Source organism: Oncorhynchus mykiss, chromosome 23 (assembly GCF_057628025.1).
Source record: "Oncorhynchus mykiss isolate SJ-2025 chromosome 23, ASM5762802v1, whole genome shotgun sequence".
Taxonomy (NCBI): domain Eukaryota; kingdom Metazoa; phylum Chordata; class Actinopteri; order Salmoniformes; family Salmonidae; genus Oncorhynchus; species Oncorhynchus mykiss.
In genome coordinates this window covers 39,821,264-39,847,177 of record NC_143044.1, presented here as the reverse complement: position 1 = coordinate 39,847,177, position 25,914 = coordinate 39,821,264, and the positions used below count along the sequence as shown (strand labels likewise).

Genomic DNA, 25,914 nt, shown 5'->3' with positions numbered 1-25,914 from the left:
GAGTATATCTGATAAGGTATTGGTGAAGTCACAGGGTGTATATCTGATAAGTTCTTGATGAAGTCACAGGGAGTATATCTGATAAGCTATTGGTGAAGTCACAGGGAGTATATCTGATAAGGTATTGGTGAAGTCACAGGAAGTGTATCTGATAAGGTCTTGGTGAAGTCACAGGGAGTATATCTGATAAGGTCTTGATGAAGTCACAGGGAGTATATCTGATAAGGTCTTGGTGAAGTTACAGGGAGTATATCTAATAAGGTCTTGGTGAAGTTACAGGGAGTATATCTGATAAGGTATTGGTGAAGTTACAGGGAGTACATCTGATAATGTCTTGGTGAAGTTACAGGGTGTATATCTGATAATGTCTTGGTGAAGTCACAGGGAGTATATCTGATAAGGTATTGGTGAAGTCACAGGGAGTATATCTGATAAGGTCTTGGTGAAGTCACAGGGAGTATATCTGATAAGGTCTTGATGAAGTCACAGGGAGTATATCTGATAAGGTCTTGGTGAAGTCACAGGGAGTATATCTGATAAGGTATTGGTGAAGTCACAGGGAGTATATCTGATAAGGTCTTGGTGAAGTCACAGGGAGTATATCTGATAAGGTCTTGATGAAGTCACAGGGAGTATATCTGATAAGGTGTTGGTGAAGTTACAGGGAGTACATCTGATAATGTCTTGGTGAAGTCACAGGGAGTATATCTGATAAGTTCTTGATGAAGTCACAGGGAGTATATCTGATAAGGTCTTGTTGAAGTTACAGGGAGTATATCTAATAAGGTCTTGGTGAAGTTACAGGGAGTATATCTGATAAGGTGTTGGTGAAGTTACAGGGAGTACATCTGATAATGTCTTGGTGAAGTTACAGGGTGTATATCTGATAATGTCTTGGTGAAGTCACAGGGAGTATATCTGATAATGTGTTGGTGAAGTTACAGGGAGTACATCTGATAATGTCTTGGTGAAGTTACAGGGAGTATATCTGATAATGTGTTGGTGAAGTCACAGGGAGTATATCTGATAAGGTCTTGGTGAAGTCACAGGGTGTATATCTGATAATGTCTTGGTGAAGTCACAGGGAGTATATCTGATAAGGTATTGGTGAAGTCACAGGGAGTATATCTGATAAGGTGTTGGTGAAGTTACAAGGAGTATATCTAATAAGGTCTTGGTGAAGTTACAGGGAGTATATCTGATAATGTCTTGGTGAAGTCACAGGGAGTATATCTGATAAGGTCTTGGTGAAGTCACAGGGAGTATATCTAATAAGGTCTTGATGAAGTCACAGGGAGTACATCTGATAAGTTCTTGGTGAAGTCACAGGGAGTATATCTGATAAGGTCTTGGTGAAGTCACAGGGAGTATATCTGATAAGGTCTTGGTGAAGTCACAGGGAGTATATCTGATAATGTCTTGGTGAAGTTACAGGGTGTATATCTGATAATGTATTGATGAAGTCACAGGGAGTATATCTGATAAGTTCTTGATGAAGTCACAGGGAGTATATCTGATAAGGTCTTGGTGAAGTTACAGGGAGTATATCTAATAAGGTCTTGGTGAAGTTACAGGGAGTATATCTGATAAGGTGTTGGTGAAGTTACAGGGAGTACATCTGATAATGTCTTGGTGAAGTCACAGGGAGTATATCTGATAAGGTCTTGGTGAAGTTACAGGGAGTATATCTAATAAGGTCTTGGTGAAGTTACAGGGAGTATATCTGATAAGGTGTTGGTGAAGTTACAGGGAGTACATCTGATAATGTCTTGGTGAAGTCACAGGGAGTACATCTGATAATGTCTTGGTGAAGTCACAGGGAGTATATCTGATAAGGTCTTGGTGAAGTCACAGGGAGTATATCTGATAAGGTCTTGGTGAAGTCACAGGGTGTATATCTGATAAGGTGTTGGTGAAGTCACAGGGAGTATATCTGATAATGTCTTGATGAAGTCACAGGGAGTATATCTGATAAGGTGTTGGTGAAGTTACAGGGAGTACATCTGATAATGTCTTGGTGAAGTTACAGGGTGTATATCTGATAATGTCTTGATGAAGTCACAGGGAGTGTATCTGATAAGGTCTTGGTGAAGTCACAGGGAGTATATCTGATAAGGTGTTGGTGAAGTCACAGGGAGTATATCTGATAATGTCTTGATGAAGTCACAGGGAGTATATCTGATAAGGTGTTGGTGAAGTTACAGGGAGTATATCTGATAATGTCTTGATGAAGTCACAGGGAGTATATCTGATAATGTCTTGATGAAGTCACAGGGAGTATATCTGATAAGGTGTTGGTGAAGTTACAAGGAGTATATCTGATAAGGTGTTGGTGAAGTCACAGGGAGTATATCTGATAAGGTGTTGGTGAAGTTACAAGGAGTATATCTGGAGCTCAGCTGCTGAGCTAGTCAGCCTACTGTCCTCCTCTTACACTCAGGCACAGAGATCTGTAGCCCGCCCTCGCTCGCTCAGCCCACTAGCTGGCTGCCATGGGTTCGGGCTTTGGGCTTGGTATCTATCTGCCATGTTGTACAAACAGGATATTGTAATTGGGTAATTACTGTGGACAAATATAATTAAGATAGTTGTTTATAGTATGCTGTGGTTTTTATGTTTTAAACATTTGACCCATTGAGTCAATAGAGTGAGAGAGAGAGAGAGAGAGAGAGAGACATAGACAGAGAGAGAGACATAGACAGAGAGAGAGAAAGAGAGAGAGAGAGAGAGAGTGTGAGTGAGTGAGTGAGTGAGTGAGTGAGAGAGAGAGAGAGAGAGAGAGAGAGAGAGAGAGAGAGAGAGAGAGAGAGAGAGAGAGAGAGAGAGAGAGAGAGAGTGAGAGAGAGAGAGAGAGAGAGAGAGAGAGAGAGAGAGAGAGAGACATAGACAGAGAGAGAGAAAGAGAGAGAGAGAGAGAGAGTGTGAGTGAGTGAGTGAGTGAGTGAGTGAGTGAGAGAGAGAGAGAGAGAGAGAGAGAGAGAGAGAGAGAGAGAGAGAGAGAGAGAGAGAGAGAGAGAGAGAGTGAGAGAGAGAGAGAGAGAGAGAGAGAGAGAGAGAGAGAGAGAAAAAATAAAGGAGAGAGACTGCTTGAACTCCATCCATCCTGGGAAAGCGATTGCTCCTCTTCTCTCCTGGACTCAGGGGACATACCGATAGCGCTCTCAGATTCATCCCAACCCCCCCCCCCAACCCCATCACCAGTCCTCTCCTCCCCTCAAAACTCCTCCCTCCCTTCTCCTATACTCCCTTCTCCTCCCCTCTTCTCTCTCCTCCCCTCCAAACTCCTCCCTCCCTTCTCCTCTACTCCCTTCTCCTCCCCTCTTCTCTCTCCTCCCCGCTCCACTCCTCCCCTCTCCTGACCTCCCCTCTTCATCCCCTCTGCCTCCCTCTCCATCTCCCTCTCCTTCCCCTCCCTCTCCACTCCTCCGCAGTCCCTCTCTCCTCACGTCTCCTCCTCTTTACCTCTAACCCCCCTCTCCCTCTCCTTCCCTCTCCCTCCTCAAGCTGTTTTGTTTCGCTCTCCTGATGCGCTGACATTAATCACTCAAGATTAAACAGTGTGTTCGTGAGTGCAAGTGTGTGTTGATGGGAGCCCTGTAGTGACCCTGTCCCACTTCTCACAGGAACCAATGGAAAACAAGACTCTTCTGTCTGATTTCTGCTCACCTTCTGATCATCAATGCTCACGTTACTCCTCCCTCCGGCCTAACTTACTGGCAGGCTGGCTGAGTACCCTGTCAGCTCCACAACAACAACCTAAGCACCCTCCCTCACATACACTCTGCAATCTGCACTTGAGCCAAGGGTAGGCTACACCGTTGTGGGTTTGTGAGGGAAGGATGAACACAACAGGACATAGTTTTATCCAGGGATGAAAATGACCAGATGTTTTCTAGGCATAATATATGGAGACAGTTATCAGGTGGGTTGCATGAACACTTTTAATCAAATACAACTTACCTGCATACTGTTAGGTGTTCTTAATTAAATGGACAATGTTTTAACCAACAATTTGTTTACTGAGAAAAACACCCGTCCCAGTTAAAGACCAGTCTCTCTCCTGGTTAAAGACCAGGAGAGAGACTTCCCCACGCACAGATATCCCCCTCTGCTGGTGTGATCTCACCAGACCATTACTTAGGCCTATGCTAGCTAGTGTACTATAGCTCCCTGAGATGGTTGTAAAGCCATTGCATATCAGGTTTCCCTTCTACACCCACATCAGCAGGTGCAACGACGTCTCTCTCTCTCTCTCTCTCTCTCTCTCTCTCTCTCTCTTCCCCTATCTCTCTCCCATAACTCTTATTCTGTTTCTCTCTCTCTTCCCCTATCTCTCTCCCATAACTCTTATTCTCTCTCTCTCTCTTCCCCTATCTCTCTCACATATCTCTTATTCTCTCTCTCTCTCTTACCCTATCTCTCTCCCATATCACTTATTCTCTCTCTCTCTCTCTCTTCCCCTATCTCTCTCCCATAACTCTTATTCTCTCTCTCTCTCTTCCCCTATCTCTCTCACATATCTCTTATTCTCTCTCTCTCTCTTCCCCTATCTCTCTCACATATCTCTTATTCTCTCTCTCTCTCTTACCCTATCTCTCTCCCATATCACTTATTCTCTCTCTCTCTCCCTCCCTCTCTCTCTCTCTCTCTCTCTCTCTCTCTCTCTCCCATATCTCTTATTCTCTCTTTATTTTTTGCTCCTTACTCTTCCCTCTTTCTATTTCTCTCCAGACTCTCTCTCTTCCCCTCCACCTTTCTTTTCTAAAGAGACAGAGAATGGTTGCTCTCTCCCTTGTGTTACCTACTGGATAGGAAATGGGCCATGGGGTGGAATGTAATGTGCACTTCTCAAGCTTCAGTCCCCCCTTAAAGAGTGTTAAGAGATTTGGGCTAGACAGGCTTATCAGATGATTTTCTGAAATGTTCAAATCCACAGGGATCTTGGCTTCCACCAGCCTGCACTATGCTGTAGCCTATTTCACGTAATGGTTTTAGATTAAAACGTGTCCTTTAATCTCTGTGCTTTAGCCATTGGCCAGCATCAGTTGCCATGGAAATGTAAGGAGTGCAGCTAGCTGTATTTAAAGAGTAAGGCTAGAAGCAGAAATCCATACAAAAAAAACTAAAAACTTCACAATTATTTAAATCATAAGTACAGTAAGTTAGTCCGCAACAAGTGTCATGTAAACTATTTATTAGATGTGAAAATCAGTTTGAGCCTGTGTAGCTTGAACCCTTCATGTTCTGTCTCTCTGTCTCTGTCCTTCTGTCTTCTGTTTCATGTATGTTTCATTCGTAACCAGGGGTAACCCTGACTCATTGCATTTTGGATGGAAATATAGTTACACCATGCAACTGAAGTAGGACCCCCCCCCCCTGAACTGGAGTAGGCCCAACCGAATGCCAGTTGGCTTAAAGCATGAGTGACAGTTTCCCTCTCTCTGGTGGTGGGGGAGTGAAGGGTGAGGGATGACAGGGGGAGTAGGAGGGACAGGGACTCCCCAGGGCCCCTTGGAGGAGGTTGGGATCAGTAGAGAGCGTGAGATGGATTGTCAGGCTTCAGTGAGAGATAGGAGGAGCTCAGAGATAGTTAAGGGTATAGATTTGAACATCGCTGGCAGTGTCCTAAAAAACCACAAAACCGATTTATTTTGATATAGCCAGTTAGGGAATGCTTTAACAATATGTCAATCATTAGATTCTCTGGCTACTGTGTGCACGTTGTGTCGTCTCCCTCCTGACTAACTGTCCCAGCGGGACTGTTTTAGTATCTGTTACTGGTGGTTGTGACTGAATGATCCTTTTGCACCATCCAAGAGTTCTACAGCTGTTCGCCTGCGATTGTGATTGTGTGTGTATGAGTGTGTGCAGGTCAGAAGTGACAGTCTAGCTTTTCAACACTTTCCCAACAGTCCTCGGCCACTCGGCGTCGGCACCAAATTGCTCAGTGATTGTGTGTGCCGCAGCTCAGTGCTAGCTTCATGTTATTGCTGAAATATCAGTTTGAGCTAAGCTGGTCTCCTACATGGATTACAGTAAATGTGAGATATGTGTTGGTGAACTGTATGAGTTGCTTCACGTGTTGCATGTGTACCTTTATATGGCACAGTCTCAGGCTTCAATTGGTTTCTTGTTACCGCGTTAAGATAGTTTCAGTTTACTTTCTACCCTCACTACACTCACTTTTAAAGACTCAAAAATGTTTGGGAATATCACCATGATAATAAATACTGCAACAAAGTCTTAGTGAAATTCCTAAAATTAGGTTGTGCAGGTTGACAACGTCATGACAGGCCTAGGTGTGCCATTGCTCATCTTGACTAACCCCCTACACGCCTACACACCCCACAACACCCACTTCCTTACACCCTACAAACCCGAACCCTCCAATCCCCCTCTTTCTCCTGAGACCAAACCAACAGTTCACAGTCTAACCTAATGTTGCATTAACAGTCAAGTAAACAACAATAAACCCTTAATAAAGCCTTTAGAGACATTCTGCAGAGTATGAGTATGTTAAAGTGGATCTAGTCTTCTTTTTAACACTTGTATGTAAAGATGTAGGATTTTAATTTGAGCCAGTTTGCTACAGCAGGAAAATAATCCTGCAGCAGCATTTAGCAGACACTCTTATCCAGAGCGACTTACAGAGGCAATTAGGGATAGGTGCCTTGCTCAAGGACATGTTGATACATTTTTCACCTAGCCAGATTGGGGATTTGAACCAGCAACCTTTCAGTTACTGGCCAAATTCCCTTAACCCCTAGGCTAGGCTACCTGCAGTATAGATTTTAGAGTTAAAATTACAAACTTTATAAAACCCTTTTAAACTTTGAAAACACTGCTGTGCAGGACAATTATCAGCAACAAATGAGTGGTCAAATTAAGATCATATATCTATATGTACACTACTATACATCCAGGGCGGCAACCAAACCTTACAGTATACACAGATATAGACAGTTCTAGATAGTATAGATATAGACAGTTCTAGATAGTATAGATATTGACAGTTATAGATAGTATAGATATAGACAGTTGTATATGGTATAGATATAGACAGTTCTAGATAGTATAGATATTGACAGTTATAGATAGTATAGATATAGACAGTTGTATATGGTATAGATATAGACAGCTATAGATAGTATAGATATAGACAGTTGTATATGGTATAGATATAGACAGCTATATATAGTATAGATATAGACAGCTATAGATAGTATAGATATAGACTGTTATATATAGTATAGATATAGACAGTTATATATAGTATAGATATAGACAGTTATAGATAGAATAGCTGTAGACAGCTATAAAGAGTATGGATATAGACAGCTATAGATAGTACAGCTATAGACAGGACATATATAGATACATATAGACAGTACAGATATAGACAGGATAGCTATATCTCTATAATTTGTGTTCCTGTTCAAAATGGGTCATTTGATATCCTGATCTCTTCTCCTCATCGCGGTAACCACCCAGAACCCAGGCAGAGAGTGACAGGCGGGAGAGTGGCCGGACTGACATGGCACTTTTATTTTTAAATAGCCGTGATACAGCAGCAGCAGCACAGACATATCTATTAGACATGCAGGACCCTATAAGTTCAACTTCCATCCACTACACACACTGGCTGATTGGACCAAGTTCTTCTGAAGGGAGGGGTTCTCTTCTCTGCCACCTAGTGGTAGGATACTGTCATGACATAAGTTTCTCTGCCACCTAGTGGTAGGATATTGTCACGACATGGATTTCTCTGCCTCCTAGTGGTAGGATACTGTCATGACATGAGTTTCTCTGCCACCTAGTGGTAGGATACTGTCATGACATGGGTTTCTCTACCTCCTAGTGGTAGGATACTGTCATGACATGGGTTTCTCTGCCTCCTATGGGTCAGATACTGTCACAACATGGGTTTATCTATCTCTCAACTTCCATCCACTACACACACTGGCTGATTGGACCAAGCTCTTCTGGAGGGAGGGGTTCTCTTCTCTGCCACCTAGTGGTAGGATACTGTCATGACATGAGTTTCTCTGCCACCTAGTGGTAGGATATTGTCACGACATGGGTTTCTCTGCCTCCTAGTGGTAGGATACTGTCATAACATGGGTTTCTCTGCCACCTAGTGGTAGGATACTGTCATGACATGGGTTTCTCTGCCTCCTATTGGTAGGATACTGTCATGACATGGGTTTCTCTGCCTCCTAGTGGTAGAATACTGTCATGACATGGGTTTATCTGCCACCTAGTGGTAGGATACTGTCATAACATGGGTTTCTCTGCCTCCAAGTGGTCGGATACTGTCATAACATGGATTTTGGTGTTCACTTACTAACTGTCATTGCTTTGGAGGGAAGTTGGTTTCATCATCAGGTTTTTGGGAGGGTAATACTTCTCTATATTAGGTTAGTGAAATTGTGCTAGCACTTTATTTTACAGCACTTTATCCACTGATTATAACTGTTCAGTTACCATTTAATTATGTAACGTAAATACCTGATACTTTAGGGTTTAAAAAACCAACAACTCTGAACCAAAGCCTTCATTATTTTGGCAGGAGATACATTTTTTATCTTTCTCTCTGAGGGGGTGTACTTTAAGTGGTGCTAAATATGCTGCGTGATTCATCTGATTGTGTCGAAGAAGCCTAGTAGAGGATCTAACTGTATGTCCTGCTCTCTTTCCCAGCAGGAGAAGAGGAGGATGGGGGGATAATAGTGGAGGGGAGTGGAGTCTTCTACATACACAACCCTCTACACAGCAGGTAATGGGCATACTGTAGATGTGTTTACCTCTACTTAATGTCTGTTTAGGGATGTGTTCAGGGTGTCTACATTTAGACTGTGTTGAGGGGTGGAGGTGCAGGTTACTGTACTATACACTGTAGTATAGAGTTCCTTATCCCAGTAAAGCGTGTTATGCCCGTACCGGGAAATGAACACAGATAAATACGTCAGGTTAAATTGGCCCCACCCAAAACTTATTCAGACACAGCATGCAAGTACACACACACACACACACACACACACACACACACACACACACACACACACACACTTAATGCACATACACACACTTGACGCGTACACACTTGTTCAAAATGGCAGTGCATTATTGGCATCAGGTCTCAACTGGGGAAGAGCAGGTGTACTGCTGTCAACAGAGGCTCATTTTTGCATTACCAGCTCTCTGAAATGTATCTTACGTTTATGTCATGATATTATAGGAACTCTGTCAGCAAACACTCTAAAGACAATAATCTGTACTAAGATATTATAGTAATTATAGTAAGCCCCTAGTGAAAAGAAAAATGCTCTTCCACTTAATTCCATTTCTATATTGACCATCACTGCTGGTTTAGAATAAGATTTGAGCGGAGGACAAACTTAGCAACTCCAAAACTGAACGATCCCACTCAGCTCATGAAGGAATGCTAATGTGGAACTGCACAGGAGGTTTTTGCCACCCTGATTAATGGAGAAGACAAATTAGGTTTTTATTTCTCCCCTGTGAAAATATTTAACTGACAGGACACAATAACATGTTTACCACTTTGGCTGTTGTTTCAGTGTCTAGTTTCCCTTAACCTGCAAAACACCAGAATGACAAGTGAGACGCCATCCTCCTGGCGTGCCCAAATAAAGTCTGTAGCCAGGACTGCTAGGGGCCTGGGTGGTGGAGGGCTCATTTCACAGTTTTACCCAGAGTGCAAAGCTACATAGTCTTGACAGTGGGAGAGCAGAGGGTCATGTGGCCCTGCTTGGGGCGTCACGGTTTTGCACTGCTCAGAATAAGCCCTGTGTGTGTGTGGTTGTGTGTACGTATGTGTGTTTTGCATGCTCAGAAAAAGTCAGGCGAGCTCCAATTACCCTCCTCTCACGGATTGTTTGGTGTCACTTGTCATCTGACGGCTGGATATGATGATTCTGCGCCTCTAGTGTAAAAGGATAGTTATGCAGGACCCCCCCACCCTGCAAATGTACATGTGTCACAACTCAATTGGTGTGGGACACTCAAAGCTAACCCAATTAGAAAAGCAAAGCAACCCCCCTCAATCCCATTTTTCTAGTAGGGTTAGGGCTACTATTGGCCCTTTCTGTCCCTGACTCCACCCACTAGGGTCTGCACATGGACAAGTGTCCCAAGCCGTTGCATTGCATTGTGGGACTAGTGCATTGAATTTCTTGGGACTGTCACCAAATGCCCATTAATGTTGACCTGGGAAGAGGAGAGGTAGATATAAACCTGTTACTACCCTGGGAAGGGGCAGGGGAGAAGGGATATTCTATGCTTTGCCCCAGTTAGAAAAACAACAGTAAATTAGGGAATGTAACGACTAGTCACCATGTCACACCTGAAACCTGAGTAATGATGGAAGACACTTTTAATGTGGCCCATCAGATCACAATCTTCCAAAGAGGGGGAATAAAAGATACTGTAATTCATGAATGAAATGGACATTGTTGTAGATTTATATCAAGAGGTTGATGCTGGGTAAACAGACTGACCACAGCACAAATAGTTTAGATTCAAATATATTTTATTTTGATTTTTCAACCCTGGCCTATATCATACTAGATTCGTGTGTATTGGGTATATGTTTTGTAGTTGTTAGATATTACTTGTTAGATATTTCTGCACATTTCCTTACACCCGCATAACATCTGCTAAACACTTGTATGTGACCAATAAAATTTGTTTTGATTTGATATACTGCTAGGTTCAGTGGAAAAAGTGTGAAGTATCTGTTCAAGCATCAGGCTGACCTAACAGAAGGACCAGGGTTTGCAGGCTAGGTGACATGATGCCTGGACTATACGGGAAGAGGGAGGGAGGAATGGAGGAAGGGAGGGAGGGATGAAAGGAGAGAAGGAGGGTACCCCTTAATGAAACACACAGGGGCTAGGTTGAAACACAAGCACCTTCCTCCATTTGAGTTAACCACCATCTGTCCATCTCTCTCTACCTCCTTTCCGCCAATCCTCTCTTCACTCCTTCCTTCCTTCTTCAGACCAGGGACAGAGAGGACCTGAAAGACGAGTGTGTGTGTGTCTCCCTGGGAACAATATCCTGATGCTGCATGAGTGTGTCAAGTAGAACTCCAGCATCAGTGATTTTGTTGCCAGGGAGAGGACAGTAGCGACCGGACCTTACAACTTATGGGAAATATGGGAAATATACTGTGTATGGGCTCCCGAGTGGTGCAGCAGTCCAAGGCACTGCATCTCAGTGCTAGAGGTGTCACTACAGGCCCTGGATCGATTCCAGGTTGTATCACAACCGGCCGTGATTGGGAGTCCCATAGGGAGGTGCACAATTGGCCCAGCGTCGCCCGGGTTAGGGTTTGGCCAGGATAGGCCGTCATTGTAAATCAAATTTGTTCTTAACTGACTTGCCTAGTTAAATAAAGGTTCAATAAAATATGTTCACTAAATGAATCCAGTATTTCACCATTCAGTAGATAGTAGTAATTGATTTGAATCTGTACAGAAACATTTATTACGCAACATCAAATAAACTTGACACTAGATATTTAAGATTCCTGCGAATCAATCACATAGCGGCAGAGTAGCTATTTTCTAGATGGCCCTAGCTGTTCTCCCTCTGAAGTGTGTGACATGTCTTTGACGTCGACTGTCTGCTATTATCAACAGAACCACTAGAGGGCACTCATACTCACATAGGCTTGTAATAATATGCCATGGTGAAAGTCCTGAAGATAGTAAGGGGTCCTGAGGTTGCATCAGCCTCTAAAAACATCTTTCCTCCAAACACTCTTGTAAACGTTCAGGTTCTGATTTTGAGTCAAAATTGTCATTGCAGCTTCTCTGTAGAGCTTTGTGTGTGTGTCTCTCTCTCTCTCTCTCTGTGTGTGTGTGTGTGTGTGTGTGTGTGTGTGTGTGTGTGTGTGTGTGTGTGTATGTGTGTGTATATTGTCCTCTCACTGTCTCTCTCTCTCACCAAGGAGGCTCTGCTACATTAGCCAGGCAATTAACTGATCTGTCTGTTCCCTGCTACTGGTCAAGTCCATGGGACTGACTACTGTATACATATTTCTCTCTCTCCTTCTCTCTCTTTCTCTCTCTCTCTCTACTCTTTTTCTCTTTTCCTCAATTCCTATTTTAGTGTCTTATTTCCTGGATTACTGACCCACTGAATGTGGCCCTGGCTCAAATCACAAGGTACAGTAGTATTCTGACCTTCTCTCTAAGTCACTTTTCTCTTGAAATTCACATTGATAGTGTAACAGATAGACCTGGATGTCAGGAAGTTGCAAAATAACATCGTAGTGTTCTGTAGTTGTAGGGCATCATGATGTAGCAACATGTAAAATGACATTTGTTCATCTTCACTTGACAGACTTACTTCACTTCAGAGAATGAGTTTGCTGTTTCCTGTCTTTGGATGGACCCTCATCTTATTGGCTACCGAAAAGGGGTGTGGTCGTTGTGGAGCAAACTAATGAGAGAGAACAGGGGTATGCCTCTGATTCTGTAACTTTTACTAACAGTGTCAATAGTTGTTGACCATTGCTTTGCAGTTCCATTGTCATGTTCTTTAGCTAACAGTCCTCTTTCTTTTATAGTAGTGTGTGTGTGTGCATGCTTGTGTTGTTTGTTGTTCGTTTGTGCGTGTGTATTTGTGTGTCTGTTTGCGAGTGTGTGTGTTTTAGCTATGTCTGTATGTAGGGCGTTGGTAGGGGTAATTTGGGCAGTACTGCTGTGGCCCCCTACTCACACCTGTTACACAGTGAGTTGCTGATCTAGGTGATACAGGAGACACAGATTAAAGCTGTGTGTGTTGTGTGTTGTGTATGAGTGTGTATGTGTGCATCTCCTGGGCTGTGTGTGGTGTGCCTCTTGCATTTGTTCGTCATACCGCTCAGTGAGTCAGCATCTCCGTTTCCTTTCCTGAGTCACTCATTTAACGGTTGCCCGGTGACCACAGAACGGAAAAAGGTTCCTATTGCGTGTTCGCCTGCGAGGACGGCCACCAATATTTATTCAGGCCTTGCAGTAAGTGGCCAGGAGAAAATGATAAATATAAATTCTCCAATGATTGCCTGAGTGCCATGTCATTGGATGGAAAGCACACTTAGTAATCCGTTTTAACATTCCTCGTTTTGAAGGAGATATACTGTTGCTATGGCTCATTGTAAAAGGAGACAATGGATGTCTCAATAGATGTTTAGTTTTATGTTGAAGAATAACATAAAATGAACTACATTTTATGTGAAAGAATCACCTTTTTCTCCATGCAGGCATGAAGACTTTCAGTGCTGTCTCTCCTCAGGTGAGAGGGTCCCCCAGGCCAGTCTTTTCGCCCCCCATTGCAACCTTGCCATCCCCCAGCCCTGCATCATCAGAAAGGGACAAACCAGGACATGGGAGGAAGGTGTCTTTCTTTGATGATGTCACTGTCAATGTGTTGGATCAGGTAACATCAATCAGATAATTGGTATTTTACATCGGAATCATGTTTTAATACCTACAGTATCTAAATAATGTAATTTTGAACATTCTCAATAGGAGAGTCCCACCAGGGAGCTAATGTCACTGACCAGAAACCTACAGCAAAGAGACCAAGGGTCAAACACCATATGCACATTTACAGACACAGACCTGAGACCAACGATCAATCCCCAATCCCGCACCGCAGCAATGTCAACCTTTTAACTCAAATGTCAACCTCAGGGGTCGTCTCCTTAGAGGACAATATTATGTCTCTATCTCTCTATCTGATGGTGGTTGTGTTCACTCTTCCCTACAGGTGTTGGTTTAGAATGGGAGGATGACTTCTCCTTCTTGGACAGCTCTCTCAAAACTAAAATGGTCGACCACCATCTTATTAAATCAATTACATTTTTATTTGTCACATGAGCCGAAAACAACGGGTGTAGACCTTACCGTGAAATGCTTACTTACAAGCCATTAACCAACAATGCAGTTCAAGAAATAGAGTTAAGAAAATATTTTCTAAATATGCTAGAGTGAAAAATTTAATAAAAAGTAACACAATAAGATTACATAATAATAGCGATGCTATTTACAGGGGATACCGGTACCGAGTCAATGTGCGGGGGTACAGGTTAGTTAAGGTAATTTGTACATGTAGGTAGGTGTTCAGCAGTCTTATGGCTTGGGGCTAGAAGCTGTTTGGACCTAGACTTGGCACTCCGGTACCGCTTGCCGTGCGGTAGCAGAGAGAACAGTCTATGACTTGGGTGACTGGAGTCTTTGACAATTTTTTGGTCCTTCCTCTGACACCTCCCAGGATATAGGTCCTGGATGGCAGGAAGCTTGGCCCCAGTAATGTATTGGGCTGTACGCAGTACCCTCTGTAGCGCCTTATGGTCGGATGCCGAGCAGTTGCCATACCAGGTGGTGATGCAATCATGCTCTCGATGGTGCAGCTGTAGAACTTTTTGAAGATCTGGGGAACCATGCCAAATCTTTTCAGTCTCCTGAGGGGGAATAGGTTTTGTCGCGCCTTCTTCACGACTGTCTTGGTGTGTTTGGATCATGTTAGTCTGTTGGTGATGTGGACACCAAGAGACTTGAAACTCTCGACCCACTCCACTTCAGTACTGTTGATGTTAATGGGGGCCTGTTTGGCCTGCCTTTTCCTGTAGTCCACGGTCATCTCCTTTGTCTTGCTCACATTGAGGGAAAGGTTGTTGTCCTGGCACCACACTGTCAGGTCTCTGACCTCCTCCTTATAGGCTGTCTCATCGTTGTCGGTGATCAGGCACTGTTGTGTCATCAGCAAACTTAATGATGGTGTTGGAGTCGTGCTTGGTCACGCAGTCGTGGGTGAACAGGGAGTACAGGATGGGACTAAGCACACACCCCTGAGAGTGTGGTAGATAGTCAGTGTGGTAGATGTGTTGAGGATCAGCGTGGCGGTGTTGAGGATCAGCGTGGTAGATGTGTTGTTACCTACCCTTATCACCTGGGGGCAGCCCATCAGGAAGTCCAGGATCCAGTTGTAGAGGGAGGTGTTTCGTCCCAGGGTCATTAGCTTAGTGATGAGCTTTGTGGGCACTATGGTGTTGAGCTCTGAGCTGTAGTTAATGAACAGCATTCTCACACAGGTGTTCCTTTGTCCAGGTGGGAAAGGGCAGTGTGAGTGTGATTGAGATTGCGTCATCTGTGGATCTGTTTGGGCGGTATGTGAATTGGAGTGTTTCTAGGGCTTCCGGCATGATGGTGTTGATGTGAGCCTGCTTAAAACATGTAGGTTTTACAGACTCGGTCAGGAAGAGGTTGAAAATGTCAGTGGAGACACCTACCAGGTGGTCCGCGCATGCTCTGAGTACAGGTCCTGGTAATCCATCTGGCCTTGCGGCCTTGTGAATGTTGACCTGGTTAAAGGTCTTGCTCACATCGGCTATGGAAAGCGTGATCACACAGTTGTCCGGAGCAGCTGATGCTCTCATGCATGCCTCAGTGTTGCTTGCCTTGAAGCGAGCATAAAAGGCATTTAGCTCGTCTGGTAGGCTCGCGTCACTGGGTCGGCTCGCGGCTGTGTTTCCCTTTGTAGTCCGTAATTGTTTGCAAGCCCTGCTACATCCAACGAGCTCAGACCGGTGTAGCAGGATTCAATCTTTGTCCTGTATTGACGCTTTGCCTGTTTGATGGTTCGTCTGAGGGCATAACGGGATTTCTTATAAGTGTCCGGTGTCCAGCTCCTTGAAAGTGCCAGGTCTAGCCTTTAGCTTGGTGCGGATTTTGCCTGTAATCCATGGCTTTGGGTTGGGATATGTACGTACGGTCACTGTTGGGACATCGTTGATGCACTTATTGATGAAGCCGGTGACTGAGGTGGTCTAGAGTTTTTTTCCCCTCTCTGTTTACACATGTGACTTGCTGGTAGAAATGAGGTAAAACGGATTTAAGTGCCTGCATTAAAGTTCCCGGCCAATAGGAGCACCGCCTACGGATGAGCATTTTCCTGTTTGCTTATGGCCTTATACAACTCGTTGAGTGCGCTCTTAGTGCCAGCATCTCAGTGCCAGTATCAGTTTGTGGTGGTAAATAGATGGCTACGAATAATATAGAGAACTCACTTGGTAGATAGTGTGGTCTACAGCTTATCATGTGATACTCTACCTCAGGCAAGCAATACCTCGAGACTTCTTTATTATTAGACATCGTGCACCAGCTGTTATTGACAAATAGACACACACCCCTGCCCCTCGTCTTACCAAACGTAGCTGCTCTGTCCTGCCAATGCACCAGCTCTATAATATCCATGTCGTCATTCAGCCATGACTCGGTGAAACACAAGATATAACAGTTTTTAATGTCCTGTTGGTAGGATAGTCTCGAATGTAGATCATCCAGTTTGTTTTCCAGTGATTGCACATTGGCCAATAGAACTGATGGTAGTGGCGATTTACTCACTTGCCTACAAATCCTCATAAGGCACACAAACTGGGGTGATAGGGTAGCCTAGTGGTTAGTAACCGGAAGGTTGCAACTTCAAACCCCCGAGCCGACAAGGTACAAATCTGTCGTTCTGCCCCTGAACAGGCAGTTAATCCACTGTTCCTAGGCCGTCATTGAAAATAAGAATTTGTTCTTAACTGACTTGCCTAGTTAAATAAAGGTAAAAAAAAGACTTTCGCCCCCTGCATCTCTGTCTTTTCTTCACGCGAATGACAGGGATTTGGGCCTGGTCTCCCCGGGAAGCAGTATATCCTCCTCGTCGGACTCATTAAAGAAAAAGTCTTTGTCCAGTTCGAGGTGAGTAATCGTTGCTCTGATGTCAAGAAGCTCTTTTCAGTTATAAGAGAGAGTAGCAGCAACATTAAGTTACAAAAATTGCACAAAAAAAACCACACAAAATAGAACAGTTGGTTAGGAGCCCGTAAAATGGTACCATTATATTAAGTCATATCACAGTCCAGTATACTATACTTTAGCATCCCCCCACCAGACCTCTACACCCCCACACCAGAGGTGGAGGGGTCCATTCACCCATGCCTGCTCACAGTTGAGACCTTCCAGTCTGGTCCTCACCCACGTCTCTGACGCTGACCTGGAGCAGTGAGGAAAGTGGTTGGATATACAATCTTGTTTTTCTGTCACCAATAGAGCCTTGACCTCCTGGAAAAATTACTTATCCTCTCTCTCTCCCTCACTCTCTCTCCTCCTTTCTCCTACTCTCCATTCTTCTCCACTCCTCTCCCCAACTCTCCCCTCCTCTCTCCATCCTTTTTGTGATGAGTCAGTATTTAACGGATCGCTAGCTTGAAGAAAAAATATACAATATTTTTATTTCCGATAGTTCCAAACCACCTGTCAGTTTGTTACACTGACATCACAAAGCTCTGTGACAGTGTCTGACTCCATAAGCCTTCTATCTAGTGACATAGATCACTGGACTGTGTAGTAGCTAACAGTGCCGCCCGTCATGCTCTCGTCACACATTCAGCCTTAGGCCAAATGACGTCATCATTACACAATGTACTAAGTGGTCTAGTAAATAGATATTATTGACCAGTTATATATAATATTGATCCGTTTTTGGTAATTTTGATCAGTAAAATATATCATTGATAGGTAGTATATTTGTTCTGAAAGAGCTGCAAAACCTGGACCCATACAAATCAGCTGGGCTTGACAATCTGGACCCTCTATTTCTGAAACTGTCCGCCGCCATTGTCGCAACCCCTATTACCAGCCCGTTCAACCTCTCCTTCGTATCATCTGAGATCCCCAAGGATTGGAAAGCTGCTGCGGTCATCCCCCTCTTCAAAGGGGGAGACACCCTGGACCCAAACTGCTACAGACCTATATCCATCCTGCCCTGCCTATCGAAGGTCTTCGAAAGCCAAGTCAACAAACAGATCACTGACCATCTCGAATCCCACCGTACCTTCTCCGCTGTGCAATCCGGTTTCCGAGCCGGTCACGGGTGCACCTCAGCCACGCTCAAGGTACTAAACGATATCATAACCACCATCGATAAAAGACAGTACTGTGCAGCCATCTTCATCCACCTGGCCAAGGCTTTTGACTCTGTCAATCACCATATTCTTATCAGCAGACTCAGTAGCCTCGGTTTTTCTAATGACTGCCTTGCCTGGTTCACCAACTACTTTGCAGAAAGAGTTCAGTGAGTCAAATCGGAGGGCATGTTGTCCGGTCCTCTGGCAGTCTCTATGGGGGTACCACAGGGTTCAATTCTCGGGCCGACTCTTTTCTCTGTATATATCAATGATGTTGCCCTTGCTGCGGGTGATTCCCTGATCCACCTCTACGCAGACGACACTATTCTGTATACTTCTGGCCCTTCCTTGGACACTGTGCTATCTAACCTCCAAACGAGCTTCAATGCCATACAACACTCCTTCCGTGGCCTCCAACTGCTCTTAAACGCTAGTAAAACCAAATGCATGCCTTTAGACCGTTCGCTGCCTGCACCCGCATGCCCGACTAGCATCACCACCCTGGATGGTTCCGACCTAGAATATGTGGACATCTATAAGTACCTAGGTGTCTGGCTAGACTGCAAACTCTCCTTCCAGACTCATATCAAACATCTCCAATACAAAATCAAATCTAGAGTCGGCTTTCTATTTCGCAACAAAGCCTCCTGCACTCACGCCGCAAAACTTACCCTAATAAAACTGACTTTCCTACCGATCCTCGACTTCGGTGATGTCATCTACAAAATAGCTTCAAATACTCTACTCAGCAAACTGGATGCAGTTTATCACAGTGCCATCCATTTTGTTACTAAAGCACCTCATTCCACCCACCACTGCGACCTGTATGCTCTAGTCGGCTGGCCCTCGCTACATGTTCGTCGCCAGAACTACTGGCTCCAGGTCATCTACAAGTCTATGCTAGGTAAAGCTCCGCCTTATCTCAGTTCACTGGTCACGATGGCAACACCCACCCGTAGCACGCGCTCCAGCAGGTGTATCTCAGTGATCATCCCTAAAGCCAAAACCTCTTTGGCCTCCTTTCCTTCCAGTTCTCTGCTACCTGCGACTGGAATGAATTGCAAAAATCTCTGAAGTTGGAGACTTTTATCTCCCTCCCCAACTTTAAACATCTGCTATCTGAGCAGCTAACCGATCGCTGCAGCTGTACATAGTCCATCGGTATATAGCCCACCCAATTTACCTACCTCATCCCCATACTGTTTTTATTTTATTTACTTTTCTGCTCTTTTGCAAACCAGCATCTCTACCTGCACATGTTCATCTGATCATTTATCACTCCAGTGTTGTTAATCTGCTAAATTGTAATTGTTCACTCATGTGGCCTATTTATTGCCTACCTCCTCATGCCTTTTGCACACAATGTATATAGATTCTTTTTTTTATACTATGTTATTGACTTGTTTATTGTTTATTGTTTACTCCATGTGTAACTCTGTGTTGTTGTCTGTTCACACTGCTATGCTTTATCTTGGCCAGGTCGCAGTTGTAAATGAGAACTTGTTCTCAACTAGCCTACCTGGTTAAATAAAAATAAAAAATAGATCAGTTACAGATAATATTGATCAGTTATAGACAATATTTATTTATTTTATTTCACCTTTATTTAACCAGGTAGGCTATTTGAGAACAAGTTCTCATTTACAACTGCGACCTGGCCAAGATAAAGCACAACAGTTCGCCTGTCACGCCCTGACCTTAGAGAGACGTTTTATTTATCTTTTTGGTTAGGTCAGGGTGTGATGTGGTGTGGGCATTCTATGTTTTGTTTTTCTATGATTTTGTATTTCTATGTTTTGGCCGGGTATGGTTCTCAATCAGGGACAGCTGTCTATCGTTGTCTCTGATTGGGAACCATACTTAGGTAGCCCTTTTACCTCCTTTCAGTGTGGGAAGTTAACTTTGTTTGTGGCACATAGCCCTTAAGCTTCACGGTTGTTTTGTATTGTTTATTGTTTTTGTCAGCGTCACCTAAATAAAATAAATATGTATGCTCACCAAGCTGCGCATTTTTCCTCTTCATTCCACGGCCGTGACATCGACACATGCAACAACACAGAGTTACACATGGAATAAACAAACATACAGTCAATAATACAGTATATTATTGGTCCGTTATAGGTCAAATGTATCAGTTATAGAAAATATTGATAAATTATAGACAATATTGATCAGTTATACATAATATTGATCCGTTATAGGTCAAATTGACCAGTTATAGATAATATTGATCAATTATAGGTAATATCAATCAATTATAAATTATATTGATCAGTTATACATAATATTGATCAGTTATAGGTCAAATTGATCAGTTATACATAATATTGATCAGTTTTAGATAATATTGATCAGTTATGGGTTAAATTGATCAGTTATAGATAATATTGATCCGTTTTATTATTTTATAATAAGAAATTGCACAGTGTGTGTGGACTCTAAACAGAGCACACACTGGTTGAATCAATGTTGTTTCCATGTAATTTCAATTAAATCGGGAGGGAAGGAAAGGAAGTGAGAGAGAGGGAAAGAGAGAGGAAGTGAGAGAGAGGGAAAGAGAGGGGGAGGCCCCTTTATTTGTCTATGTATGTCAAGGTGTGTCCTTGAGTCCATCTGTGGGCTGGGGACAGCTCTATGACCAGAAGGGGTGGAGGACAGGACAGGACGGCACTCAACTCATGCGCATGTTTATGCTTGTATGTGTGTGTCCTTGTGCCTGTGTGTGTGTGTTACGGTATTTATGCCAGCTTGTAAGAGCTTAGTTTGCACATTATTAAAGCATACCCAGCACAGTGTAGTTATCAGTTATCAGAGCCCATGGGTAAACTAAATACATACGGTTGGTCTGAGGGGAAACTGAATCGAGAAATATTTGCACAGAACCTGAAGTGTGGTAGGGTTGATTTCAAGAAACCTAGCAGGACCAGCCCTAGTGTTCACACACACACACACACACACACACACACACACACACATATCAACACTGTACATTTTGCTGCTGGGAGCTGCTCATCTGTGTCTGACATTCTCTTTAGATAATGGTAGATATATTTGTGGAACCATAACACTACAGTTGAAGTCGGAAGTGTACACACACCTTAGCCAAATCCATTTAAAATCAGTTTTTCACAATTCCTGACATTTAATCATAGTAAAAATTCCCTGTTTTAGGTCATTTAGGATCACCACTTTATGTTAAGAATGTGAAATGTCAGAATTATAGCAGAAATAATTATTTATTTCACCTTTTATTTCTTTCATCACATTCTCAGTGGGCCAGAACTTTACATACACTCAATTAGTACTTGGTAGCATTGCCTTTTCAGTTCTGCCCACATATTGTCTATAGGATTGAGGTCAGGGCTTTGTGATGGCCACTCCAATACCTTGACTTTGTTGTCCTTAAGCCATTTTGCCCAAACTTTGGAAGTATGCTTAAGGTCATTGTCCATTTGGAAGACCCATTTGCGACCAAGCTTTAACTTCCTGACTGATGTCTTGAGATGCTGCTTCAATATATACACAATTTTCCTGCATCATGATGTCATCTATTTTGTGAAGTGCACCAGTCACTCCTGCAGCAAAGCACCCCCACAACATGATGCTGCTACCCCCGTGCTTCACGGTTGGGACGGTGTTCTTTGGCTTGCAAGCTTCCCCCTTTTTCCTCCAAACATAACGATGGTCATTATGGCCAAACAGTTCTATTTTTGTTTCATCAGATTATAGGACATTGCTCCAAAAAGTACAATCTTCTCCCCATGTGCAGTTGCAAACCTCAGTCTGGCTTTTTTATGGCAGTTTTGCAGCAGTGGATTCTTCCTTGCTGAGCGGCCTTTCAGGTTATGTCGACATAGGACTTGTTTCCCTGTGGATATAGATACTTTTGTACTGGTTTCCTCCAGCATCTTCACAAGGTCCTTTGCTGTTGTTCTGCGATTGATTTGCACTTTACGCACCAAAGAACAATCATCTCTAGGAGACAGAACGCGTCTTCTTCCTGAGCGGTATGACGGCTGCGTGGTCCCATGGTGTTATACTTGCATACTATTGTTTGTACAGATGAACCTGGTACCTTCAGGCGTTTGGAAATTGCTCCCAAGGATGAACCAGACTTGTGGAGATCTACAATTTTTTAATGAGGTCTTGGCTGATTTCTTTTGATTTTCCCATAATGTCAAGGAAAGAGGCACTGAGTTTGAAGGTAGGCCTTGAAATACATCCACAGGTACACCTCCAATTGACCCAAATTATGTCAATTAACCTATCAGAAGCTTCTAAAGCCATGCCATCATTGTCTGGAGTTTTCCATGCTGTTTAAAGGCACAGTCAACTTAATGTATGTAAACTTCTGACCCACTGGAATTGTGATCCAGTGAATTATAAATGAAATAATCTGTCTGTAAACAATTGTTGGAAAAATTACTTGTGACATGCAAAGTAGATGTTGTAACCGACTTGCCAAAACTTTAGTTTGTTAACAAGACATTTGTGGAGTGGTTGAAAAATAAGTTTTAATGACCAACCTAAGTGTATGTAAACTTCTGACTTCAACTTTATGTCATACAGAAGTCTGACTGACTTTCTTGTGTTTACCCCAGGATCCACCGCTGGGGATAAGAAGACTAAGTGTTGTCATGACTGTCCTGATCAGGTCAGGTTACAGGAGACCACAACCCTACAGATTATCTCTCAACCCCAACAGAGGAGGAGAGATCTAGGGGTCTGAAGATGAGTATTATGACCCCTCACACCCCTGGTAAGTCTCAGGCCACAGACAAATTCCTTTTGTCCTGTTACTATGGAGAACCAGCCTCAGAAAATGAAACATGAAATAAAGGGACTTTGGAACAATGGTTTCCATCAGGCACAATGGTGGTCATGACGATAGATGGAATATGAAAATATATGTCATTTTTGTTTTGTTATTAAAGGTTAATAGATGACGTTTTTACGAAAACATTGTAACGTGAAGAGTTTTCCTAGTATATGTTTGATGTTTATGCATTGTACGTTGTGTGGAAAATGTCCAAATCAAAGGGAATGTTTTTGTAAAGATGAAATGTAAAGTTAGTTGTCTAAAATTGGATTTGAGTCAAATCTAGACCTTGCATCATTAACTTGGTACGCCCAGAGAATTGCCCTAAAGGCGGTTATGCCCACTTCTGACCCAAGGGTATAAAACCTGTGAGTATAGAATTTACAGAGAAGACTACGTGACCCAAGCTGCAGCCAAGGTCTAAAAAGTCAATGAACCCAGAACGCAACACAAGTTTGAAGACAAAGAAATCCTTTTCTACCTAAGCTACAGATGAGTAGCTGTGTCTAAGCGGGTGAATTCAAGCTGGACTCCCTTAGCATCCAATCCCAGCGAATCGTGGTATCTAAAAGGTTTCATTCCTATGTTGTGAGCTCTGAGATACAGAGCTGTCTGTCCTCAGAAGACCCCTTCCATAGCAAGGGTGAGGGAACAGACTCTTAAGCCAAAAGGACACTGACATCGAGAGGACGATCAGAGAGGTGCGCAGGAGAAGTGTGTCATCGAGCAGCTGAACGGTCCCCTGAACGGTCCACGCAGAGAATCCTCGAAGGTCTACCCCACGTAATTACATCATTATATTCTGACCCATAAGAGCGGCAGTTTGGGGCAAGGCTAGGGTTAGAATAGCATAGATGACAAATTCACCCAAATGTATATTTCTCTCATGTACTTTCCTCTCTCTCTTTGAAATACCAATTTTGGGTAACACGCGCCATAGTGTGTTGGCCCGTTAAGTTTTAATCAATAGCCTATAATGTGTTTTGTCTATGTGTATCTTTTATCATCATTTTAGCCAACTAAGATTGGTGTGGTACGAACTCATTGGTGAGACCCAGGCTCGTGTGTTAAGGTTTTCTTCTTCCTCCTCCTCTGAAGAGGAGGTGTAGCAGGGATCGGACCAAAATGCAGCGTGGTTATCTTCATACATCTTTAATAAAGATAATGACGAACAATACAAAAACACTAAACGTAACATACCGAAACAGACCTATCTGGTGCAAACAAACACAGAGACAGGAACAATCACCCACAAAACACTCAAAGAATATGGCTGCCTAAATATGGTTCCCAATCAGAGACAACGATAAACACCTGCCTCTGATTGAGAACCACTCTAGGCAACCATAGACTTACCTAGACAACTCTACTATACCACAATCCCATAACCTACAAAAAACCCCAAGACAAAACACACCACATAAATAACCCATGTCACACCCTGGCCTGACCAAAATAATAAAGAAAACACAAAATACTAAGACCAGGGCGTGACACCATGCAGATTCACGGGCTATACGACGTTCAGAACGAGATTGGTAGAGGTAACTGGTTAATTAGCGGCTGTTGTGAAATCGATATTCTGATATTCTTTGAGTTAAGTTGGGAAATAGAAACTCAATGAAAACGTATTTTCCCATGGTGCCCCAGGTTAATGAGTTAATAATTGCTTGATTCAGATAATCACAAAATTAGAAACTTTTAATCATTCGATGAACAACATTCGTCACATTAACTAATACAACGTCACGATAGTGTGTTTGCTGAAGAAAGACAAACACCCAAATAAACAGAATAGCTCAACTAAACCCCACTGTGATAGAATTGAGCCCTCGATAATCAATGCACGGACGCAGACCTCCCTCTTTTTTTTTCACAAAAAAGAAACTCGAGGAGACGGGTGACATGGAGGGCCGAATGTACCCCTGTCTCAGAGATTCCGTAACATATGTCTCCATAGCCAACGTCTCCTCCTGTGACAATGGGTACACGTGACTCCTGGGAAGTGCCGCGTTCTCCTGGAGGTTTATCACGCAATCCCCCCGTCGATGGGGTGGTAATTTGGTTGCCCTTTTTTTTACAAAAGATGATAGCCAAATCGGCATATTCTGCGCACAGTGGAAACCTGGTCTGGACTCTCCACCATCGTGGCACCGATAGAAACTCCTATACACCTACCTGAACACTCCCCTGACCACCCCTGAAGAGCCCCCTGTCTCCAGGAAATGAGGTGATTGTGAATAGCCAGCTAGGGAACACCCAGCACCACTGGAAACGCAGGTGAATCGATAAGGAATAAACTGATCCGCTCCCTATGATCCCCCTGCGTTACCATGTCCAGCGGAACCGTAGCCTCCCTGACCTGCCCTGGCCCTAACGGTCGGCTATCTAAGGAGTGCACGGGGAAGGGTGGGTCTATCGGCACCAATGGAATCCCCAACCTATGGGCGAGTCCGCGATCCATAAAACTCCCAGCTGCGCCTGAATCGACTAGCGCCTTATGCTGGAGAGAGGGAGAAAACGCAGGGAAAGAAATGAATAAAAACATGTGACCAACAGGGAGCTCTGGGTGAGTTTGGTGCTTACTCACCTGGGGTGGCCGAGAAGTGTTCCGCCTGCCATCTCGACTCCGAGACGGGCTCCTCCAGCACCGGTCTGAAGTGTGTCCTCTCCAACCGCAGTAGGTGCAGGAGGAGCCTCCTCCTCCGGTCCCCCTCGATGCAGCCTCTCCCAACTCCATCGGAGTTGGAGCAGGAGGGCTGGGAGGTGGAACTGACACCCTTCTGAACGCCCCGGAACTCCAAAGTGAAGTCTTGCGCGCTCTTCGTCTCCTGTCTGAGGTGAAACAGTCACCCGCTGCTCGGCCCTCAGGAGGGTGGTCGAACACAGCCAGAAAACGACGGGTGAACTCCGGGTACTAGTCCCGAGCAGAGTCTGGGCCGTTCCAGACTGCGTTGGCCCATTCCAGGGCTCTACCTGTCAGACAGGAGACGAGGAAGCTCACACTCTCTTCACCCGAGGGAGTCGGATGAACGGTAGCCAGGTAGAGCTCGAGCTGGAGCAAAAATCCCTGGCACCCGGCCGCCGCTCCATTGTACTCCCTCGGGGGCGTGAGACGCAACGCGCT

The 25,914-nt window shown here is 43.9% G+C and overlaps 1 protein-coding gene across 7 annotated transcripts in view; it reads left to right on the top strand.

Moving 5' to 3' along the window:
* Positions 1-25,914, top strand: part of LOC110502914 (uncharacterized) — a 31,459-nt gene that overhangs the window by 3,080 nt on the left and 2,465 nt on the right. For 2 of the 7 annotated variants that reach the window (XM_090217459.1, XM_090217461.1), the window contains exons 2-7: positions 8,701-8,776; positions 12,139-12,194; positions 12,373-12,490; positions 13,274-13,449; positions 16,680-16,760; positions 22,570-22,727. In XM_090217459.1, coding sequence (XP_090073585.1) covers positions 12,418-12,490; positions 13,274-13,449; positions 16,680-16,760; positions 22,570-22,689 — 450 coding nt within the window. In that variant the 5' untranslated portion in view covers positions 8,701-8,776; positions 12,139-12,194; positions 12,373-12,417 and the 3' untranslated portion in view covers positions 22,690-22,727. Of the gene's footprint in view, positions 1-8,338; positions 8,418-8,700; positions 8,777-12,138; positions 12,195-12,372; positions 12,491-13,273; positions 13,450-13,541; positions 14,554-16,679; positions 16,761-22,569; positions 22,792-25,914 lie in introns of those variants that run through there. The other 5 variants (XR_005039229.2, XR_005039231.2, XM_090217460.1 and 2 more) reach the window with 4 other exon arrangements.